General features: G+C 45.1%; 1 protein-coding gene across 3 annotated transcripts in view; it reads left to right on the top strand.

Annotated features, from left to right (window-relative positions):
* Positions 1-13,053: 13,053 nt before the first annotated feature.
* Positions 13,054-19,233, top strand: part of TRMT10A (tRNA methyltransferase 10A) — a 44,965-nt gene continuing 38,785 nt past the window's right edge. Inside the window, exons 1-4 of one of the 3 annotated variants that reach the window (XR_009459944.1) lie at positions 13,054-13,196; positions 14,814-15,114; positions 17,160-17,322; positions 18,858-18,929. Coding sequence is in view for 2 of the 3 variants with exons in the window: in XM_014600157.3 (XP_014455643.1) it covers positions 14,900-15,114; positions 17,160-17,322; positions 18,858-18,929 (450 nt within the window). In the remaining variant the exon portion in view is untranslated. Of the gene's footprint in view, positions 13,197-13,519; positions 13,544-14,813; positions 15,115-17,159; positions 17,323-18,857; positions 18,930-19,233 lie in introns of those variants that run through there. The other 2 variants (XM_014600157.3, XM_059722341.1) reach the window with 2 other exon arrangements.

The raw sequence follows: 19,233 nt of genomic DNA, 5'->3' as shown, positions 1-19,233 counted from the left end.
TTCTTATGAGAACATCGTTGGATACCAGATCAAAAGCTTTTTGGAAGTTAAGGTATACAATGTCAACCTCCTCTCTCTTATCCAGGTGGTGAGTTACCTGATCATAAAAGGAGATGAGGTTGGTAAGACGAGACCTGTTCACGATGAAGCCACTCTGGCTGTCATTCAGAATCCTACCTTCTGCAAGCCTGTTGCATATAGACTCCTTAATGAATTCTTCCAGTATTTTCCCTGAGATAGAAGTTAGGCTAATTGGCCTATAGTTACCCGGGTCCTCCCTCCTTCTTGAAGATGGGCACAACATTGGCCTCTTCCAGGTCTCAGAGACCTCTCTGGAGTGCCATAAGTTTTGGAAAAGCTTCACCAAGGGTTCCACTGTAACTTCAGCCAGCTCCTTCAGCACCCTCAGCTGAAGTTCATCTGGGCCTGCTGATTTATATATGTCTAATTTTTTTAATTGTTTTAATAGCAACCTTCAACTACTTGAAGGGTGGTTCCAAAGAGGATGGAGCTATACTGTTCTCTGTGGTGGCAGATGACAGAATAAGGAGCAATGGTCTCAAGCTGCAGCAAGGAAAGTTTAGGTTATATATTAGGGAGAACTTTCTTACTAGGATGGTAGTAAAGCACTGAAACAGGTTACCCAGAGCAGTGATGAAATCTCCATCCTTGGAGGTTTTTAAGATTTGGCTAGACAAAGCCTTGGGTGGGATAATATAATTGGAGAAGGTTCTTCTTTGAGAAAGGGATTGGGCTAGATGACTTCATGAGGTCTCTTCCAACCCTCATTTTATATGATCCTAGGATTCTAATTGCAGAACAAAGGATAGCTTGATTGGTCAAATATCAAGACCATTAAAAAGAAGAGAGGATCGTTAACACCTGTGGAATGAAGTGTTTAGAAGGCATCAGATAGATTATAATGAGCTATGAAGTCAAGTGACTGTCTCAGCACTGCCTGAAAAAATGTTGCTGCAGCTGCTAGGCAGTTGGTTTTAAACTTTGGGGGCACATCTACATGAGACACGTTACTGTGCGGTTGCCTAATTTACTGTGCAGTATGGACTAGTGTCTACACATGTACACCCTTACTGCGCAGTAAAAATGGTTAATCGCAATTAGATACTGTGCAGTAATGCACATGTAGGGTCTGCTCATCCAGCAGCGACAGGGCTCCTGGCTGGGAGCCTCTCTTGCTCCAGGGCTGGGCTGCATCTGTGGCAGCCCCTAGCTGCAGGCCATAGAAGCCTGCAGCCACTTTGTGCCCTGGGGCACACACCACAGGCAGCCTGAGGGTACTGCAGGCACTGTGCACCCTCCTGGACAGGCCACAGTCCTGCTGTCCCTGCCTGCCTGGAGCTCTGCTACAGCATGGCCCTACTCAGCCTTGCAGCTGCCATGGCACTGCTGTCTGGTCAGCAGGGTGTACAACACTGACAGCAGGCTTCTGTAGCCCCTGCCAGCCCTGTCAGCAACCCATGACTGCCTGCAGCCCACATCTAGCAGTAGGGCTAGCAGCACCTGCCTGCTGCAGACCCCAGCAGCCTACCCTGCATCTACAGCTGCTGTGGGGCATAGCCTCAGCTTGCGGCTCCTAGTCTTTTGCTGTGCCCCTGTGCTGCTGGCAGCTGCCCAGGGCGGGCAATAGAGAGACAGCTGCACTGGGGCCCAGAGAGCTGGTGTGGGACCCAGCAGCATGGCCTCATCTTCCCCATCCAGGCCCGCTGTTGCTCCCACCATGGGCACACATCTGTGCCCTCCACCTGGGTCCTCAACTGGAGCCAGGAGGAGGTTGGTGACCTCATGGCACTCTACAGCGATGTAGGGGTGCAGAGGTAGTTTGAGTGGGGGGGGAGTGGCATTTGAATGCCCACATTTATAAGGCCCTGTTGGGCAGGATGTGGGATTGTGCAGCCCCAGCCCCTGCCTCCCCACCCCAGTCCCGGCCCTGGCCCCGGCCCCTGCCTCCACTCCCTTCCTGGCCCACCCGCACTCCCTTGGCCCCAGATTTCTTCCCCCCACCCCCCCAGCACACAGAGAGGTGGGACACAGTGCAAAATGTTATTGAGCAGCCTGTGCCCCCACAGCTGGGCAGGCACAGGCACTAGAAGGATCAGCAGCAGCAGGGCAGGCACAGGCTTCTCACACCCCAAGGAAGGCATCAATGCCAGCAGCAGGGCGTAGTGGGTTGGGCACCCCTCAGCCTGCACAAACAGCTCATCCCACACAAACAGCTCATCCCGCACTAGCCAGGTGCTGGGGGAAGGCCCAGGGTGCCTCCTGGGAAAAGATCCCTGCAGGGAGGGTGGGGGCATGGTCAGCTCCTTGTCCCAGTTGTCCAGCAGCAGGTGACCTGTCCTGCCCTGGAAATGGGGCAGCACCCAGCAGACCACCAGCCCCAGGAAAGTAAGCAGGGATGGGGGCTCAGCTGGTGGCCACTTGGGCCCAGGCCTCCCTGGCCTGACTTACCATGGGCTCTGGGCACCTGTGCATGGCCAACTCCCGATCTGAGGCCAGGCAGCACATGGCCCCTGGTGCAGAGCATCTTATCTCTTAAATGTTGTAAACTCTTACAAAAGTCTTCTGTCTCTTGGCTCTGCAGGCCCAGCGTCTGGACTTGAGGGAGAACTACAGAGACCAGTGGGGATGCTGGCTCTGGGTCACTGCCACCCACTGCCAGGGCCCTCTGAATGTGACAGCTGCACCAGAGGTGCACACAGAAAAGAACCCTCCTCCTCCAGGGGCTGGTGGTTGTGGCAGAGGAGCGGGAGGAGCGCACTCTGGCCTGGTGGGAGGAGACCCTGGCCTGGGAGGACACATGGTGGGCAGAGAACCTGGCATTCTGGGCTGAGCTCCTTGCCCAAGAGCAGGAGCAGATCCAGGTCCTGCAGGAGCAAAATACTATCCTGGGCCAGACAGTGGAGGCCACAGACAATGACTGTCAGACCCTGGACAATGTCCTGGGACTTGCAGTCTCATGCATTCATCCACTTCCCAACCTCCAGGCCCCCTGGCAGCTGTCCGCTGCCCCTCAGCAGGCCCTTGCCTGGACCTGGGATGAGGTCCTCCAATGCCTCCCACCATATGGAGCCCCTGGCCCAGACCCCACCCCAGGTCCACCACCACCCACCTGGACCCAGCCCCACTGCTCACCCCAGCTCCATGTGGGTGTGGAGCCAGAGGTGCCTGAGTTGGTTCCAGACTGGCCCTACTGGGCCTGGTCTTTTCCAGTCAGAGAGGGATCTGTCCACATCACAGGAGCGACAGCTGCCATCACCTCTGGATGAGACCCCTGCCTGCTGACAGGAGTTGAAGTAGATGTCATCTACCTAGACTTTAAGAAGGCCTTCAATATGGTATCTCATTTTGTTCTTGTAAATAAACTGACAGGCTGTGATGCAGATGTTTACATGGTCAGGTGGGTGGCAAATTGGCTTAGGGGTCACACCCAGAGAGTGGTGGTGGATGGGTCGATATCGACCTGGAAAGATGTAGGCAGTGGAGTCCTGCAAGGCTCAGTGTTTGGACTGCTGCTATTCAATGTCTTCATCAGTGACTTGGATGAGGGTGTGGAGAGCACCCTGTCCAAATTTGCAGATGATACCAAATTATGGGGCAAAGTTAACACATCAGAGGGTAGAGAATGGATCCAGGCGAATCTGGACAGGTTGGAAAAATGGGCAGAACGAAATAGGATGCAGTTCAACAAAGACAAGTGCAAAGTGCTGCACATGGGCAAAAAGAACCACCAACACACTTATAGGCTGAGGGATGACCTTCTCAGCAGCACAGCAGCGGAAAGGGATCTTGGAGTCATAGTTGACTCCAAGATGAACATGAGTCATCAATGTGACAAGGTGATCAACAAGGCGAACCACACTTTATCATGCATTAGCAGATACATGACAAAGAGGTCCAGGGAGGTGATACTTCTCCTCTATGCGGCACTGGTCAAGGCCACAGTTGGAGTACTGCATCTAGTTTTGGGTGCCGCACTTCAAGAGGGGCATGGAGAATTATGAGAGGGTTCAGAAGATGGCCACTCGTATGGTCAGAGGCCTGCAGGCAAGGCCTTACGAGGAGAGACTAAGGGAGCTAGATCTCTTCAGCCTTTGCAAGAAAAGGCTGGTAGGGGATCTTGTGGCTGCCTATAAATCCATCAGGGGAGGGCAGCAGGGAATAAGAGATGCTCTATTTGCTAGGGCACCCCCTGGAGTAACTAGGAACAATGGCCACAAATTGACAGAGAGCAGATTTAGGTTGGGCATTAGAAAGAACTTCTTCACAGTAAGGGTTGCCAGAACCTGGAATGGGCTTCCAAAGGAGGTGGTGCTCTCCCTTAAGTTGGGGGTCTTCAAGAGGAGACTGGACAAGCACCTAGCTGGGGCCATCTGACCCCAGTGCTCTTTCCTGCCCAGGGCAGGGTGTCAGACTCAATTACCTACTAAGATCCATTCCGACTGTTACATCTATGAATCTATATTGATCCTTTCATAGCTCTGACGGGGGGGGGAGGGGTTGTACTTTCTAAATCGTATTTTCTTGCATGACCAAAGTTGAATAATATCTGTGTTTGTGTATGTCTAGTCTGGACCACAGCAAATACTCCTGGTATGTTCTCTAGGACTTGGAGGGCAAGAAACTGTGAGCTTGCTGTACTTTTTGAAAACTTTTTGAAAGTGGTACTGTTTCAAAACCTAGGTAATTTTCAAGTTGACAAAAGCCTGGAGTTACTTATATCTTTCATCTGTGGAAAGGTCTTACTACCTCTCCTCCTTGGAATATAAGCAAGAAATAATGTCATAACTTCAAGGAAATACATTTCCTTGCAACAAAGTAAAAGGAAGTGTCCTGGGGTACAAAGAGTTAAACACGTTATATGGAGGTAAACAGGGGACGGGGCTGAATCTCACCTGCTCTGCTGTGAGTCTACTGTAATAAGGTGGAACCTAAACTGGGTCAGGTAAGCACTGAATGAAACAGAGCTAGATTACTCTGATTTAACTTCTGCTTACCACAAGATAGGAGTGGAGACAGAAAGAGTTACCATGGAGCAGCAGACATAAAGTAGCCCTATCCCCTTTAACTCTATATAATTTGCTCATCTGTTTCTGCCCTCTGATGCTCAAAATGTTAGCAGCCTTATTCTTATCTGGTTTAAATCAGTATGACATCTATGTGCTATGTCAGTTAAGGGCAGGAAAGGGTCAGGAAAATATATGGTATAAAATGTGCATGTATTCTACTTAAAACAGGGGCCTGATTCCAATCTCTGTTATACCAGTTGTCAATGAGGGGTAAGTCCATTGAGGTCCAAGGAGTTACACTATAAGAGGAGGGTAAAAGAGATCAGAACTGAACCCATAAGTTAGACTTTTCATGCTGAATTCTGCACCCAATAAAGTCAACTGGAATATTGCCATCAATTTCAGAGGTTACAGAATCAGACCATAATATACATCTCACTTAAGCCATGTTGGCATGTGTCTAGGGTCAAAGTACTACTGTTGGCACATATTTTCCAGAGTCCAACTAATTAATCGTATACCATTATACAACCTAATAAAACTATTGAGGCTTCTTCTGATCATTTGAATTGAGTAAAATATTGTTCTGTATTATAGGAAAAATGCAGTGAAATTTCAATTTTTACCAATATATCCTAATCAAAACTCAATCAAAACCTTGGGTTAGAACTACAAAGGAACTCTGGTTGCCTAATTGCCATTTTAGGTACTTAAATCTAAAATTTAGATCCTCAGTCTTTGCTTTAGCTGCTACCAAAATCCTTTAGGTGCCTATATTTCTACCATTAAAACGCCCCTAGCATCTACATTTCTGCCACCACACATGTACATAACCACCCAAGTCCTGATGGTGCTGCGTATTTTGGTGCCCAAACCCCAGTGGAATTCACAAACTAGTTATTCCTGTGCTAGTCTTGTCTCTGGGGCCCAGACCAGAAGCCATTCTTAGGACACAGCCAACAGACGGGACATAATACAAAACAGCCAGGAGTCGTGTTCCCATAGGGATACAGGAAACCTGGTTTAAAATTCCTCTTTCGGAGTGGGGATTTGAAGCCAGATTCTCCCCTTTTCCTGGAGAGTGTGTGGGAATAACTTGTCTAAGGTGCTATTGGGGGTAAGGGGTTCTCTCAAGTTTGTCTCTTTTGAAGCAATTCTACTTTTGAATGAAATACAGGCAGTCCTTGACTTACGTTTTGAGTTACAACATTTTGCACTTACAGTGTTTATAAATTGACACCCTGTTTCAACTTTATGATGTCAGTTTCAACTTTACAATGCTTGATCCAATGTGAAGCCACGCCAGCGAACAAATTTGCTGCATCACTCGTCTCCCTAGAGAACATCTGCCTTGGACATTTTCTTTAAGAAAGCAGACAAGACTCCAGAAAAACCTGCAGCCAAGACTCCTGAGAAGACTCCAGCCAAGAGCCCTTCAAAAAGTCCAAGAACCCTTCAAAAAGTCCAAAGTCACCTCAAAGAAGTCCTTAAATATCAGTATGATTGCTATTTACACTATAAATACAATAATGTAGCTATATTACTCATCTATAATTGATTGAGTACAAAATTCTGGGGTATTTTTAGTGAAAATAGGGTATCGGGCCTTGGTTCAGGTACCAATCCCCTATTTATAACATTGTTTCTTATGAGAAAATTGGTTCTGAGTTACAATGTTTTGACTTAAGACACGGTTTTCAGGAACCAATTGTGTCGTAAGTCCAAGGACTGCCTGTGCTTTTTATTTTCATTTAACCACTGAGAGAAAATAAGCAGATGGTTAGCACTCCCATCAGAGGCTTGACCCCATGAATTTGACATACCATGCTCTAACCATTTAACATTGGCTGTAGGTGGAGATGGCCTGCCCTCCTCCTCGTTGTGTTTTTTTCAGAAAGGACTAACCTGACTTAGAGAGCTGGTCAGGGTTGGAAATCCTGAGTGGAAGAAAAAACATCCCTCCAGACTGGAGTTAGGCAACTACATCCCTGAAATGGATAGGCCTACAACAACTTTCAGTGTGCTGGCAGTTGTGGATTTTTTCCTTCAGTGCCTAACCCTTCTTAGGCATTGTACAGGCATTGTACATAAAGAGTCCACTAAATGACCTGGCACCTAAGAGTTGGACATTACAATGTTGACCCTATTGTTGATCTACCTCCTTTTCCACCTTAGGAAAATTCCTTGATGATAATTAACCAAGGTCACTGGTGACTGAACATATTTTGTCTGTAGAGTTTGCCAAGATCCAAACACATTAATTTAACTACACGCATTGCTGACAATTTACTTATGCTGTAATATAAGGTGTGAATGCAACCCATACCTGAGCTCAGTTTAATTTAGTTAGCTTGAGAACCACAAGGCTCAGTGGCATGGGCTGGGTAATAAAACTGGTATGTGGGTAAGGCTTCAGAGGAGAATGAATGAGTGAGTGGTGGTGCCAGCCTGAAACTAGGGCAGGAGGATCTGGATAGTACACCTAGACTCTATAATTTATACTTCTTTGTTTTGTATTTATCAAATTCTCTGTGTGGAATAATTGAGAAGTTCAGCAATCAAACCTTACCTAGTGAGAGTGTCACAAAAGAAAGAAAAAGGATCACCCTGCACCTTTTCAGAGGGGAAGGGGGAAGCTCTTGCTCAGAACTCCCTCAAAAAGCTTACTTAGTCTCCTTCCCCTAAGAGGACTCTGCAGCCAGCCTTAGTGTGGCTTCAGAAGGGGCAATCCTCTGGCTTTCAGCCCTGGCTCTTCTCAGTCCCTGGCTTCCTCTGGGAGCTCTTTCTTTTCAGGCAGCTCCTGGGAAGGGTGTTTTCTTCTTTAAAAGAGGGATTATCAGCGTGCCAATGTCCCAAGCAGCACAGCAGATGGTGCTTCAAAACAAACAGTCTTTATCATGCCATTCCAGTTTCCTCTGTCCTCACTTGGACTTTACTCTTTCTGCCCTGGGACTTTTTATCTGTCCGCCCTGGGACCTACTTTCCTGGTCCTGCAGAGCTTCTTGCAACAAAACAGTTACAAAACTGTAATCTTTACCTGAGGACAACATTGACTCAATTCAATGAAACATTAAGTCATGGGGAACCAATCAGACACAGTCTCTGCCTCCTGCTGTCAGGCCTAGACTAGAATCTGCCCATGGGGTGAAAAGGGCATCTAGATGACCTACCTCGGGAATTATTTCCAGCCAAGCACCAGAAAACCTGGGATCCTTGAAAGACTCTTTCTCCCTGGAATTCCTGGAAGTCCCTTTCCAGGAATATCTTGGTCACCTTTGATACCAGGAGCACCTGGGATTCCATCAGAACTGAGTTTACCTTTCTCTCCACTGGCACTGGCAGGACCTTGTAGGGTAGGGTGGCCTTCTTGTCCCTTTATGTCTGGGATGCCATGCAAGCCAAGCAGTCCTGCATTTCCCTTAGGGCCAGGGATACCACCTGGGCCCTGTGGGCCTGGTAACCCTTTGGGACCTGGGAGCCCCACTCTAGGTTCACCTTTTTGACCTGGCAACTCTGGTGTACTTAGTAAACCATCCAAGCCAGCACAACCTAGGGTCCCTGGCTGACCAGGTGGGCCAGGATGATTTGGGAAACCTTAGAACCAGGAGGCCCAGAGAATCTTATTCTGGACTTCCCAGTAGCACCTTTGCCACTCAGTAGCCCAGGTCTCCCCAGTATGGCGGGATTCCCCTTATCACCTTGGACTCCAGGGAAACTAAATAGTTCTGAGAGACCATCTAGCCCTGGAAGACCAGGCAGAGGAATGGCTTACCCCAATTTACCCTTTGTCTCATAATATTCATTGGGGGCACATAGACCCCTGGGTCCTGGCTGGCCAGGGTAACCCAGAACCCTGATGATGCCTCAAAATCCAGAAACTCTCACTGGGTCCATATCAGGATTCCTGGAGGTCCTCGGTATTGCCAACTCCAGCACAAATTCCATCTGGCACTGGTGATCCTCATACTTCATCTTGAGCCGAAGCTCCTCCATCTGACACTTCTGTTTCTCCAACGTGAATTGCTGCTGCTCTAGCCCAGTGTTAGTGGAAGAGGGTTGTGATGACATCCAGCTGCTGCTCCAGCTGCTTCAGTGATCATCACTAATGCTGCCCACCTCCTGTACCAGCAAATCAGGCCACTGTCCTGTGGTTGGGTCTAGAACTGATTCAGAGGCTTGATCGCTGTGTTCCAAGAGTGTGATTAGCTGTGCCTTCTTGGCCCTTCCAAAGGTTAGATCTCTCTTCTGGCAAGTTTATATGCTGAATCCTCAGCCATAGCTGTGGGTAAGTGCTTCGGTATCCCACCTTTCTCACCACCTGTCACGGAAGGGAAAAAAGGAAAGGATCAACCTGCCCCTTTCAGAGCGGAAGGGGAAAGTTTTTCCTTGGAACTCCCCCAAGAAGTAGCTTGATTCGGTCTCCTTCTCCTGAGAGGAGCCTCTGCAGCCAACCTGAACATGGCTTCACAAGAGACAAATCTTTGGCTTTGAAATCCTGGCTCTTCTCAGTCCCTGGCTTTCCCAGTGATCCACAGCACCCCCACCTCAGGGAGCTCCTTCTTTTCGGTCAGCTCCTGGGAAGGAGGGGAGATGTTTTCTTCTTTAAAAGATGAGGGTTATCAGAGTGCCATTGTCCCAAGCAGCACAGCGGAGGCTCCTTCAAAACAAACAGTTTTATTGTGCCATTCCAATTCCCCCTGTCCTCACTTGAAGGACTCAGATTGCCCTGAACCTGTTCCTTTTAACCTTGTCAGCCCTGGGACCTTCTCTTCCCATCCACCCTAGGACCTCCTCTCCCTGTCTCTCAGAGCTTCACTTCTGCTCAGGCATGGTCAGCTCCACCTGCAACAGAACAGTTACAAAACTGTAGTCTTAACCTAGGGAAAACACTGACCCAATACAATTAAACATTTAAGTCATGAGGATCCAATCTGGGTAGTCTCTGTGGCCTGTTGTCAGGCCTAGATAGGTGAAATGGTTAGATGACCTACTTAGGGAACTATTTACAAGCATTATTTACATTAAAGCCTGCTTGCACTGAGCACCCTAAAGTGCTCCCCAGTGGAACGGCAGGCTAGAATCCAGTTTACCTAGCCTTTTTGGTCACAGAGAGTGATTTCTAGATCTAAACCTGGAACCTCCAATGAGTTTTTTTCTTCTTTTATTGTGTTGCCACTTGCTCTGCAAAATCACTAAGGTATGCTACAGGTATACCTATTGCTAAATGATCATAATGTTGATGATTTTTAGCTGCTAATTTTTTTTCTCTTGTTTTTTATTTAATGTGGCTGTTGAGGAAGCTGCTGTGTTGCATTTTATATTCAGTGTACTTCAGTTCAGGGAAACTTGATCTCTTAACACTTCACATTGGACCATATCAGAATAATTGAATCAGTCTAACTGTATTTTTAACCATTTACACTTGTTTGGGTCATCAATTTACCCTGTCATCACTTGGCATTGTGACAACTTCCAGTTCAGAAAAAGTTGCATGCAGTGACTGGTTAAAGAAGCATAGGTTTGGATATGAAATGGAAGTGGTAAATGAGAAAAACTATTAAATTAATCTGAAAGTCTAAGGATCTTCATGCTCCTGAGCAAAAGTCCTTTTGAATCCTGTGCAGATTGTTTTGCTTTAAAACGAAGCAAGCAAGCAAATGGGGTTCTGGCAGCAACTGTCCAGCAGCTTCTTAATGGCCAAGTGAAAATGATGGATTCTCTATTGGGACTGTGATGGTTTTGAAATAGTGTGATTCTGTATGTAATTCTAGATACATGACAAGGTTTAAAATAAATACTAGCATAAGCAAATGTAAATCCAGATTTTTGCAGAATATATGGATCTCTGAGGAAATCAAATATTTAATTTATTACATATTTAACATCAGTTAAAGGTCAGTGTCTTGCTATGGAAACACTATACAGTTTTGTGACTTTAATATAGCAGAAGCAAATCTGAAACCAACACTAGGGCTGGAAGGCTGTGTATATCTGGAACCACTGAAACTTGAGACAAGCATTAATGTACATGAAAAAGATATTATGGTAACACATACTGATGTGTTTGCTGACTTTATATGTCTCTTTAACATAGCTGGGCAAATATCTTTATCTTCACTTCAGTGAAGAAAAAGCCAATTGAGTAATCGTGCTTTAGACTTAAGGATGAATTGATAATGTAATTTGTATAAGTTAAATGTGAATACTGTAACAATTTAAAGGGCAAAATGGCACAGATATTTTGAACCGTGGGATACTTTGAAGAATGTGACCATGTAAAAATACCTCTTGCCCTGTGTATGCACTCAGCCACGCCATTAAAACCCATGGATAAATATAAGGTTTTCTTACTTTCACTCTTCTTAATCCTATGGAGCCAATGAAGCTAGAAGAGAGTGAGCTGAATGCTATTTCTTCTTGCCTATTCTCACAGGATGCTTAATTTAGATCCTAATGCATGTGAGCAGAGGTGCAACCAGCAGTTTTGGTGCCCTAGAGAGCTGAGGGAGGTGCCAAACACTGTGGGGTGCTGCTGGCACCTCCTCTACATCAGCAATCAGGACTAGTGCCCTGCTTGCCCTACCCTGTGGATGGTGAGTAGTCCTGTTGGCTTCAGTGGAGCCGTTCATTTAAGCCGTACTCCTGAAATGCCAGTTTTGTCTCTTGATGATCTAAAGTCCATGAACAGCATCCTATCTGCCCTTAACTACAGTTCCAGTGAAGACAAAAGAGCTGCAAAATTATAGCTGAAAATAGCATTTAGCTTGTCCCATGTTTATTAGTAATGATGCCACACAAATCAGAAACAATAGTTTGACTTTCAGATCCCTAAGTAGGTTAGCAGTGGTCACAATATTTTTTTTTTTTTTTTTTTTTTTTTGACTCCAAGCTGGTCAAGCTCGGGGTGAGACAAGAAATACAGAACCTCCAATTTCCTTAGACTAGAATCACATCGCAAAAAAGAGGTGTGAGTGCTGATCGACAAAAGACAGAACTAGCCTTTCAGATCTTCCAGTTCACTGATTCCCAACCAGGGTCCATGACACCCTGTATTGCTGTGAGATCTTTTGAAGGGTGCCACGAGGTGTGAGGAGTTTAAGCAAGGTGTGAGGAAGTAAGTAGATAGATGCAAGCTCAGGCTTGTCCCTGCCTGGCTGATCCCTTATCCCCACTGCCTGGCACCTCTGCAAGGAGGTAAGCATGAGAATATATGAAGTAGTTTCTGAAATGGGGTGCCACTCAATTTGCTGATGTTGGGAACGGGTGGTGCCTTGACCCCCAAAAGGTGGAGAACCACTGCTCTAATTAAACTCTAAACCCTGGGTTCCCCAAAACATTGTCCTTAGATCACCCAACAGCAGTTGGGAGGTCTAATTTCTTGGGAACTGTTTTTCTATGCGATTGAAAGCCTGGCACAAAATATACCCAAATGCCGGGTGAATAATCTGAGCGAGCGACCCCCACTGCAGTTAGGCAAGAGGTCCAAGGCTTTGGCTGCACTGGATATGAAGCAGGGGTTTAAATCCTGTTAATCAACGTAACTTCCCCAGCACGGGTGTCACCTGAAGGAGCAGCAAGTCACCTGTCTCTTCCAAGGGCTGTTTAAGAATTAAAATACGGTTTCTTCTACCCCTAAAAGGGGGGATTTTTGTGTTTTCCCTTCCCTTTGCCTACAGCAAATATAACGTGTGTGAGAGGGACCAACTGGATTTTAAAAAATCCCCAATTTTCAGTTAAAAAAAGTAACCCCAAATCTACATTTTTCTGTGATTTAAATGAAACAACACTAATTAATGTGTGTGTGTGTATTAGTGAGATATATAGTGATGTTTCATTTTAAACGTAGAAAAATGTGGATTTGGGGTTACTTTTTTTAACCGAAGGGGGTGGGTGGCTAAATCGGAGAAAACCAGTATCCCTATATTAAAATGAAGGCCCTGCCCGCCTGCAGGCGGCGCTGTAGCCGCAGCCTTCCCTTCTGGGGGCAGCGCGAGCCGCCTCTTTGGCTCTGGAGCTCGCTGCCGGCCCCACTCTCGCGCCTGAAGCAACCGAGCAACATATCTGCGCATGCGCCGGGGTTGTAGCCTGCGAGCGCTGGCGGCGCAGAGCGATGACGATAGCAGGCCGTGTCGCCGCCGGGACTTGGAGTCTTGGTGGGGCCACGCTTCGGTGAGTGAGTGAGGGAGGGGTCGGGTTGTGCACGGGCAGCCGGGTCCGGGGGCGCAGTGCAGTGCAGTGCAGTGTAGTGTAGTGTAGTGTAGCGGGGTCTCCAGTGGGTCACGCGATGTATGTAACGGGCCGCGCCATAAAAGGTCTCTCGGGCCTGGCCGCGGGGGTCCGGCAGGGGTGGGACCCGTGCGGCTCGCTAGTGCCGGTGCCTGGCGGAATGGCGGCCCTCGGGGTTTGTCCGAGTGCTGCTGCGGAAACGCAGCGCTGGCTGGGGGCTCCTCCCTTCCCCGTCCCTCCCCAAGAGGTGCACGTGACTTCGAACTTGGGAATCAAAACTCGTGGAAGAGGTGATATGTTCTATTAAACCAGCTAGATAGTTGCAAACAAATTCCTTTCTTTATTTGCAAGCTTTTGGGTGTACTTGCCCTTCATCAGGAAGAGGAGAGAGCAGAGATTGGAAAAGTTCCCTAGGTAGAAATGAAGTACCAAATTCAAATATGAAATAGGAATCATGCTGACAGGCACATGCATAGACCGTCCTGGTGTCAAGGAGCTGCCCCAGCCCTAGTTCTCCTGAAAGAGCAAAGGGGCCATTGCTGTCGCGTCCGGGGCAGCTCTGCAGCCGGGGTGCTTTGTGATGGGATGGACAGGTTTTTCCTCCCTGCCTTGCCCAGTCCACCCTGGCCCCTCGTATCCTGAATGCTCCCATACAGGTTGCTAAAAGTGGGAAGGTACAAAGATTGTCCCTAAAGGGACACCACCTGCTTGAGGCCAACAGATGACTTTTCAGTGTTATCAGTGACATTTAAAGTTACTATAATTAGAAGGTTGATCAAAGCACTAACTTCTGTGTTGCAGCGTTTTCTTGTTGCACTTGCTGGCACTTTGCTTGCATAGCAACAGTGGCATCTTTTTCCTCATGCCAGTGTAGTCCCCTTTCTGTGCAGCAGCAGAGGAGGGAGTAAGAGGAAGAATGGAATATTTGTTTAGAAATCAGTAGAGGAGGGAGGAAGTAAAAATAAGTCAGCAGAATTGAACGCTGTGCCCCCACCCCAAAAGTGACTCGGAGCCTTTGGAAAAGTAGCTAGAGGAAGCTCCTTGTAACACTCTCTCCTCTATTTTTAACATGAAGGGTCCAAACTCTTGGTTTATTGCAAATGTTGGTTTTGCGAGATCTCTATTAAATAGCCTATGTTTAAACAGCAGAGAACTCTGTTCAAAAAATTCCTGAACTACATGAGCCACCTTTTTGCAATTTTAATCCTCCCCTAGTTTCTTATGTCCCCCACATGGACATAGGGATAATATTCAACTGATCTAGATACCTACAAAATTACTATAAGCTGAGTCATAACTCAGTTTGATCTGCCCCCCCCAGCTTAAAATACGCCACTGGTTAGCTCCAGATGGCATCAGTGAAGTTTTTAGGAGTATAGTGAATGCTGCAGTAATGATGCCTACTATATTTTGTGTTAATTGTTTTCTTGCCAAGGCACTGAGTAAAAATCTGTCTAAAGTTTTTGTTTCAGTTTGCATTTATAATAGGTTTAAAATGCTACTAATTTGTAGTAAGCTTCTCAGAGTATTTCTGTTACATTCAGCATTCTTTTTTCTTAGTGGCAGCCTTGAGAGAGACTTCATGAAACACCTACTCTGCTGATCCTGATTCTTAAGAAAAGATTCAGAAAAACCATTAGAAAAAAATGTCAGAAATACCAACAGAAAATGTGGAAGGGCCAACAGAGGATCTGGAGCCCACAGTTCCTGACACAGGGGAAAAGGTGAACTCAGATGATAAGCAAATTGAAAGAGAGGACTCAGGACCAGACAAGGCAGAGTGTGTTGAAACTATGTCAAAGAGACAAAGGAAGAAGCTATTGAAACAGAAACAGTGGGAAGAACAGAGAGACATGCGTAGGTATGGTTCAAACTGTGACTCTTCTACGTGGTGAATTCCAAAAATAACTAGTTATGGGAAGCAGAACTTGTGCATAAATGCTGTGTACAGCAAAAAAAACCCCAGACTTTTAGTTAGTGTTTGAACAAACGAAGCATGGGATAAGTCCTCAGCTGTCCTATCTGAGGACCAAGGAACTTTTGATGAGCATCTTCCTCACTCCCAATAGGCCTGTAGTGCTGCAGCTGTTACTCAACTTGCCATGAAAGCCAAGAGGGGTGCCTTTCATAACCTGTTAATCTTTTCCCTAATTAGCCAAAATAGTTGCCTTGGAGAAGTAATGTTCATCGTTACTTCTGTATGAACTAGCAGTGCATGTGCTGGCTGTTAGCCCTGCTTGACTAATCGATGAAAACCAAACATCAGTGGCAGATTTCCTCTCTGACAATACAGAACAATGCTTCTGGGTGGCTCATGGTCTTTCAAAATAAGACCATAGTGCTGGTGGTAAGTTTTCACACTGTTTCTACAATGTTCTGTAGAGAAAGGGATTGAAGAATAGGGCTGCTTTTGATTTCTCCAAATGTTGGCTGTACACCAAAGAATAATTTCTCCAGACAGCAGCTGTTTGGAATGAGCTTCTTAAGTGTTAGTGAAAGATGTGTCTTTGTTGGTTGGTGTAGTAAACTTACATGCTGTAGCAGTTACAAACCAGACCTTTTAAACTATATTTGGTACAGTCTGAGCCAGTTATAGCAGGTCTATTTGACAAACAGCTCTCTGCTTGGTTATTCATACAGGGGTTTAAAACCTTATGGCCTGTGAGCGCTGTGCTGCAATGTTGGCTATATGGCTGCAGTAGCAGACATGGCTGGAATAAGTGCTGAAAATAACAACAGCTTGTCACGTTTGTGGCTGATGTTAGTTTCATGCTAATAGCAGCCATGACACGGACCAGAAGCTCTCCCTTTCAAGACTGCTGTTAACAAGCGTGAAAGTGATTAACAGCTGAATGATTAGCTGACCCTGTCAATGTTGTAACTGACCCAGTTATTGCTCTGTAAGGTAAGCACACACTGTGTCTGCACTGATGAGCTGCCACACTTTAACATGGCTTAGGCAGCACCTTCAATATTTAGTCAGGGTAAGATAGCAAGTGATTTGCACCATTTTCTTGAGTTAAAGAGCTTGCTGCCTTAACTGTGGATGTCTTAAGCCGCTTTGACTATACAACTTTTTGTTATCTGTGGCATAGATTTATTTAAAAACTGCTGTAGTTTAATATTTTCAGATTCTTATTCATGTTGCATTTTCAAAACATAAGAAAATGACTAATGATATTTTTCATATTTACTAGATAATTTGCTTTTTGCTCATAATTTGCATCAAATTAGAGACTTCTGGATGTGCCCTGTGGATGATCTTGATGAAATTTGTGATGGTGTCACCTGCCTGTGGTGTCTTTGCCTGGCTCTTGCACCCAGTAGCAGAACCCCCATCACATCAAACCCTCCATACATTACAGGATCTATTGTGTAAAACTTGACCTCAAAATTAGTTATTTCTTCTCATTCTTTTCTGATATAGAAAGACATGCACCCTTTAAGACTTATTGATTTAGCATGTTTATTTTTTTTTTAAAGACTATAATAAGTTTAGCTGCTAACATTTCTGATTTTAGTTTAAACAGGCATATTTTAAAGAGAGAGAGAAACAATTTGAAAACGAGTGATTTCTATCAGCTCTGGTACTCTAACTCCTTTTTGCATATATGACCTGATCCTGATCCCTTTGAAATGGAAGAGCTTCTTTCTGTTGAGTTAGTAGACTCTAACCCAAACAACTTAGTGCTATAAATATACCTATGACTTTACAAAGAAAGATGAGGGGTCTACTTCAAGTTGCTTTTGAGCTGTCCCCTTTGCTAAGCATTATGGTGGGCTACCCTACTAGACAGGACAGTGGGGCAGTTCCATGTTCTTCCTTAACTTTTTCAAGTATATTTTTATCTCCCAGGAGTTGTAGCATATAGAACAGCTGACTATTTTTTTACTTCTTTTTTTTAGGCAGAAGCGAAAAGAAAAGCGCCAGAAAAGAAAACTAGAACGTCAGTCTCAACCGGAATCTAACAATGAAGGGAGTGACAGAAAGCGTATGCGTCGGGATATTGTTCCTAGTAACCTTCGCCTCATTGTAGACTGCAGTTTTGACAGTCTAATGGTATTAAAGGTAAATTAAATTTTGCTATTGAAAGCAAAAATCTTAGGCATTTTCTGGTACTACTGTTGGCATGATCTGAGAGTGGGGACAGTTCTTTCAATTTTTTTCTGCCCAGGAATAATGTTTGCTATACAACATGAATTCATACATTAGCATGTATGTTAGCTGCATAAATGTTGAGGCTTCAAAAGATGCTTCTGTCCAAACTTGCCAGAAATGCAGCTACATTTGTGGAGACATGATCTTGTAAATTGACTGCATCTGAGAACACAAACTACTTCTGTTTTATGTAATTTGTACATCATGTCAACCATTAAATTCCAGGCCATTCATGTTCTCTGGGAGCTCATTCTGCAAGTACTGCAAAGGCTCATTTTGTTAGGCCTCCTGCTCAAGGAGTTCTTGCTGCCCCTGGCAGAGTTCACAAGTGCCCATGGGTTGCAATATAGTCAGCCATGATGATACTCATGTCTGTTTCAACTATTTCAGAGGTAGCTGGTGAAGTGGAACAAATAAACTCATATTTTTTTTTTTTTTTAATGAATGTGAGGATAGCTAAAATCAAGATGATTTCTGGTTAACCCAGAAATGACTGGAATAAGGTGGATTGGGAGGAGGATGGTCAGTAATCAGAAGGTCAAGGGACTGTGTCTTCCTAAGTGAGCCAGACTCACAAACTAAAGATGTATTAGACATAGGTCCAGTACTTAATTCACTACAACTAGAGCTAAATGTGCAAGTTTTTCTCTGTCTGCTTGTAAGTAGTACCTTTTCTTTCTGATTTAAGTTTTTCTATAAAAGCTCTCATTTTTAGGCCCTCAGGACTAGCCAGCTGTGACGGTCTTTATGTGCAGCTATACAGCAAGGTCTCTTAAATTGGAGTTAGTGCAGAATGCATCTGGCAGCTTGTTGGGTCAAATAGAGCACGGTGTTAATAGTCAGTGGCACTAGTTACGTAGTAAGTTCCTGGACAAAACTGAAACTGCTGGTTTAACACTCTAAAGTCCTAAATGGAATGTGTTATTGGCTAACAAAATAATGATTTCTAGAGTCACGCTAAATACAAACTAAGTTTTCAAGGGGGAGTGATGGAGAAGTGAAAATAAATTTTTCAAATTTTTTTTTTGGATGCGTCAGGTTGTCCTAAAAATGTAATGTAGAAGTATGTCAGCTTTTTGTGGGTGAAAGAATGGTTACAGTTAAAACATGCATGGTAGAGAGATGTTCTGTTCCTGGGAATACGTTGAGTTTTACATTTAATCGCATGTTGATTTAGAACAACGTGAAGCAAAGCTGACTAACGAATGTGATCTTAAGAAGCCGCAGATATTTCTGTGTGATTTGCTCATAGCAACTTTTTACTTTTTTTCTTTTTCTATTTCTTTCTTTCTATTTCCTTTCTAAGATTCCAATTTTTCTCCCAACCAAGAACCTGTTTTGCCACTTAAAAGCTTCCTTTTTCTCTCTCTAGCCTCTGACTGACTCTTGTAAAGTATTTTGTGGTGATCTATCTGAGGGGGACTGTATAATTGTGTTATCTGCAGGATGTCAAGAAGCTTCACAAGCAAATTCAGAGATGTTATGCAGAAAACCGCAAAGCTTTGCATCCTGTACAGGTATGTACAACACACAGTGTATGTAAGCACTTCCTGTGCTGTGAACATGCAAGAGAGGCAACCCTTGCCCCAACAGGTGAACAATTAACTTAGAACGCTGTCTTTTTCATATTTGTATTTACTACAGAAATAATCCTCCTGGTAATAAGCACAGTAAACATGACTAGATACATGAAGGAGCATGTGATTTTTACTGTAAAGACTGCCAGATGCTTGTATACTTTTCTAAGCAACTTACTCGTGCTTAGTTTTCTATCTGCAATGCAAGGACAAAACAAAAATAAAAGCTTTTGCCCTTGTACCT

Source organism: Alligator mississippiensis, chromosome 2 (genome assembly GCF_030867095.1).
Source record: "Alligator mississippiensis isolate rAllMis1 chromosome 2, rAllMis1, whole genome shotgun sequence".
Classification (NCBI taxonomy): domain Eukaryota; kingdom Metazoa; phylum Chordata; order Crocodylia; family Alligatoridae; genus Alligator; species Alligator mississippiensis.
This window is presented reverse-complemented; position numbering and strand designations above follow the sequence as displayed.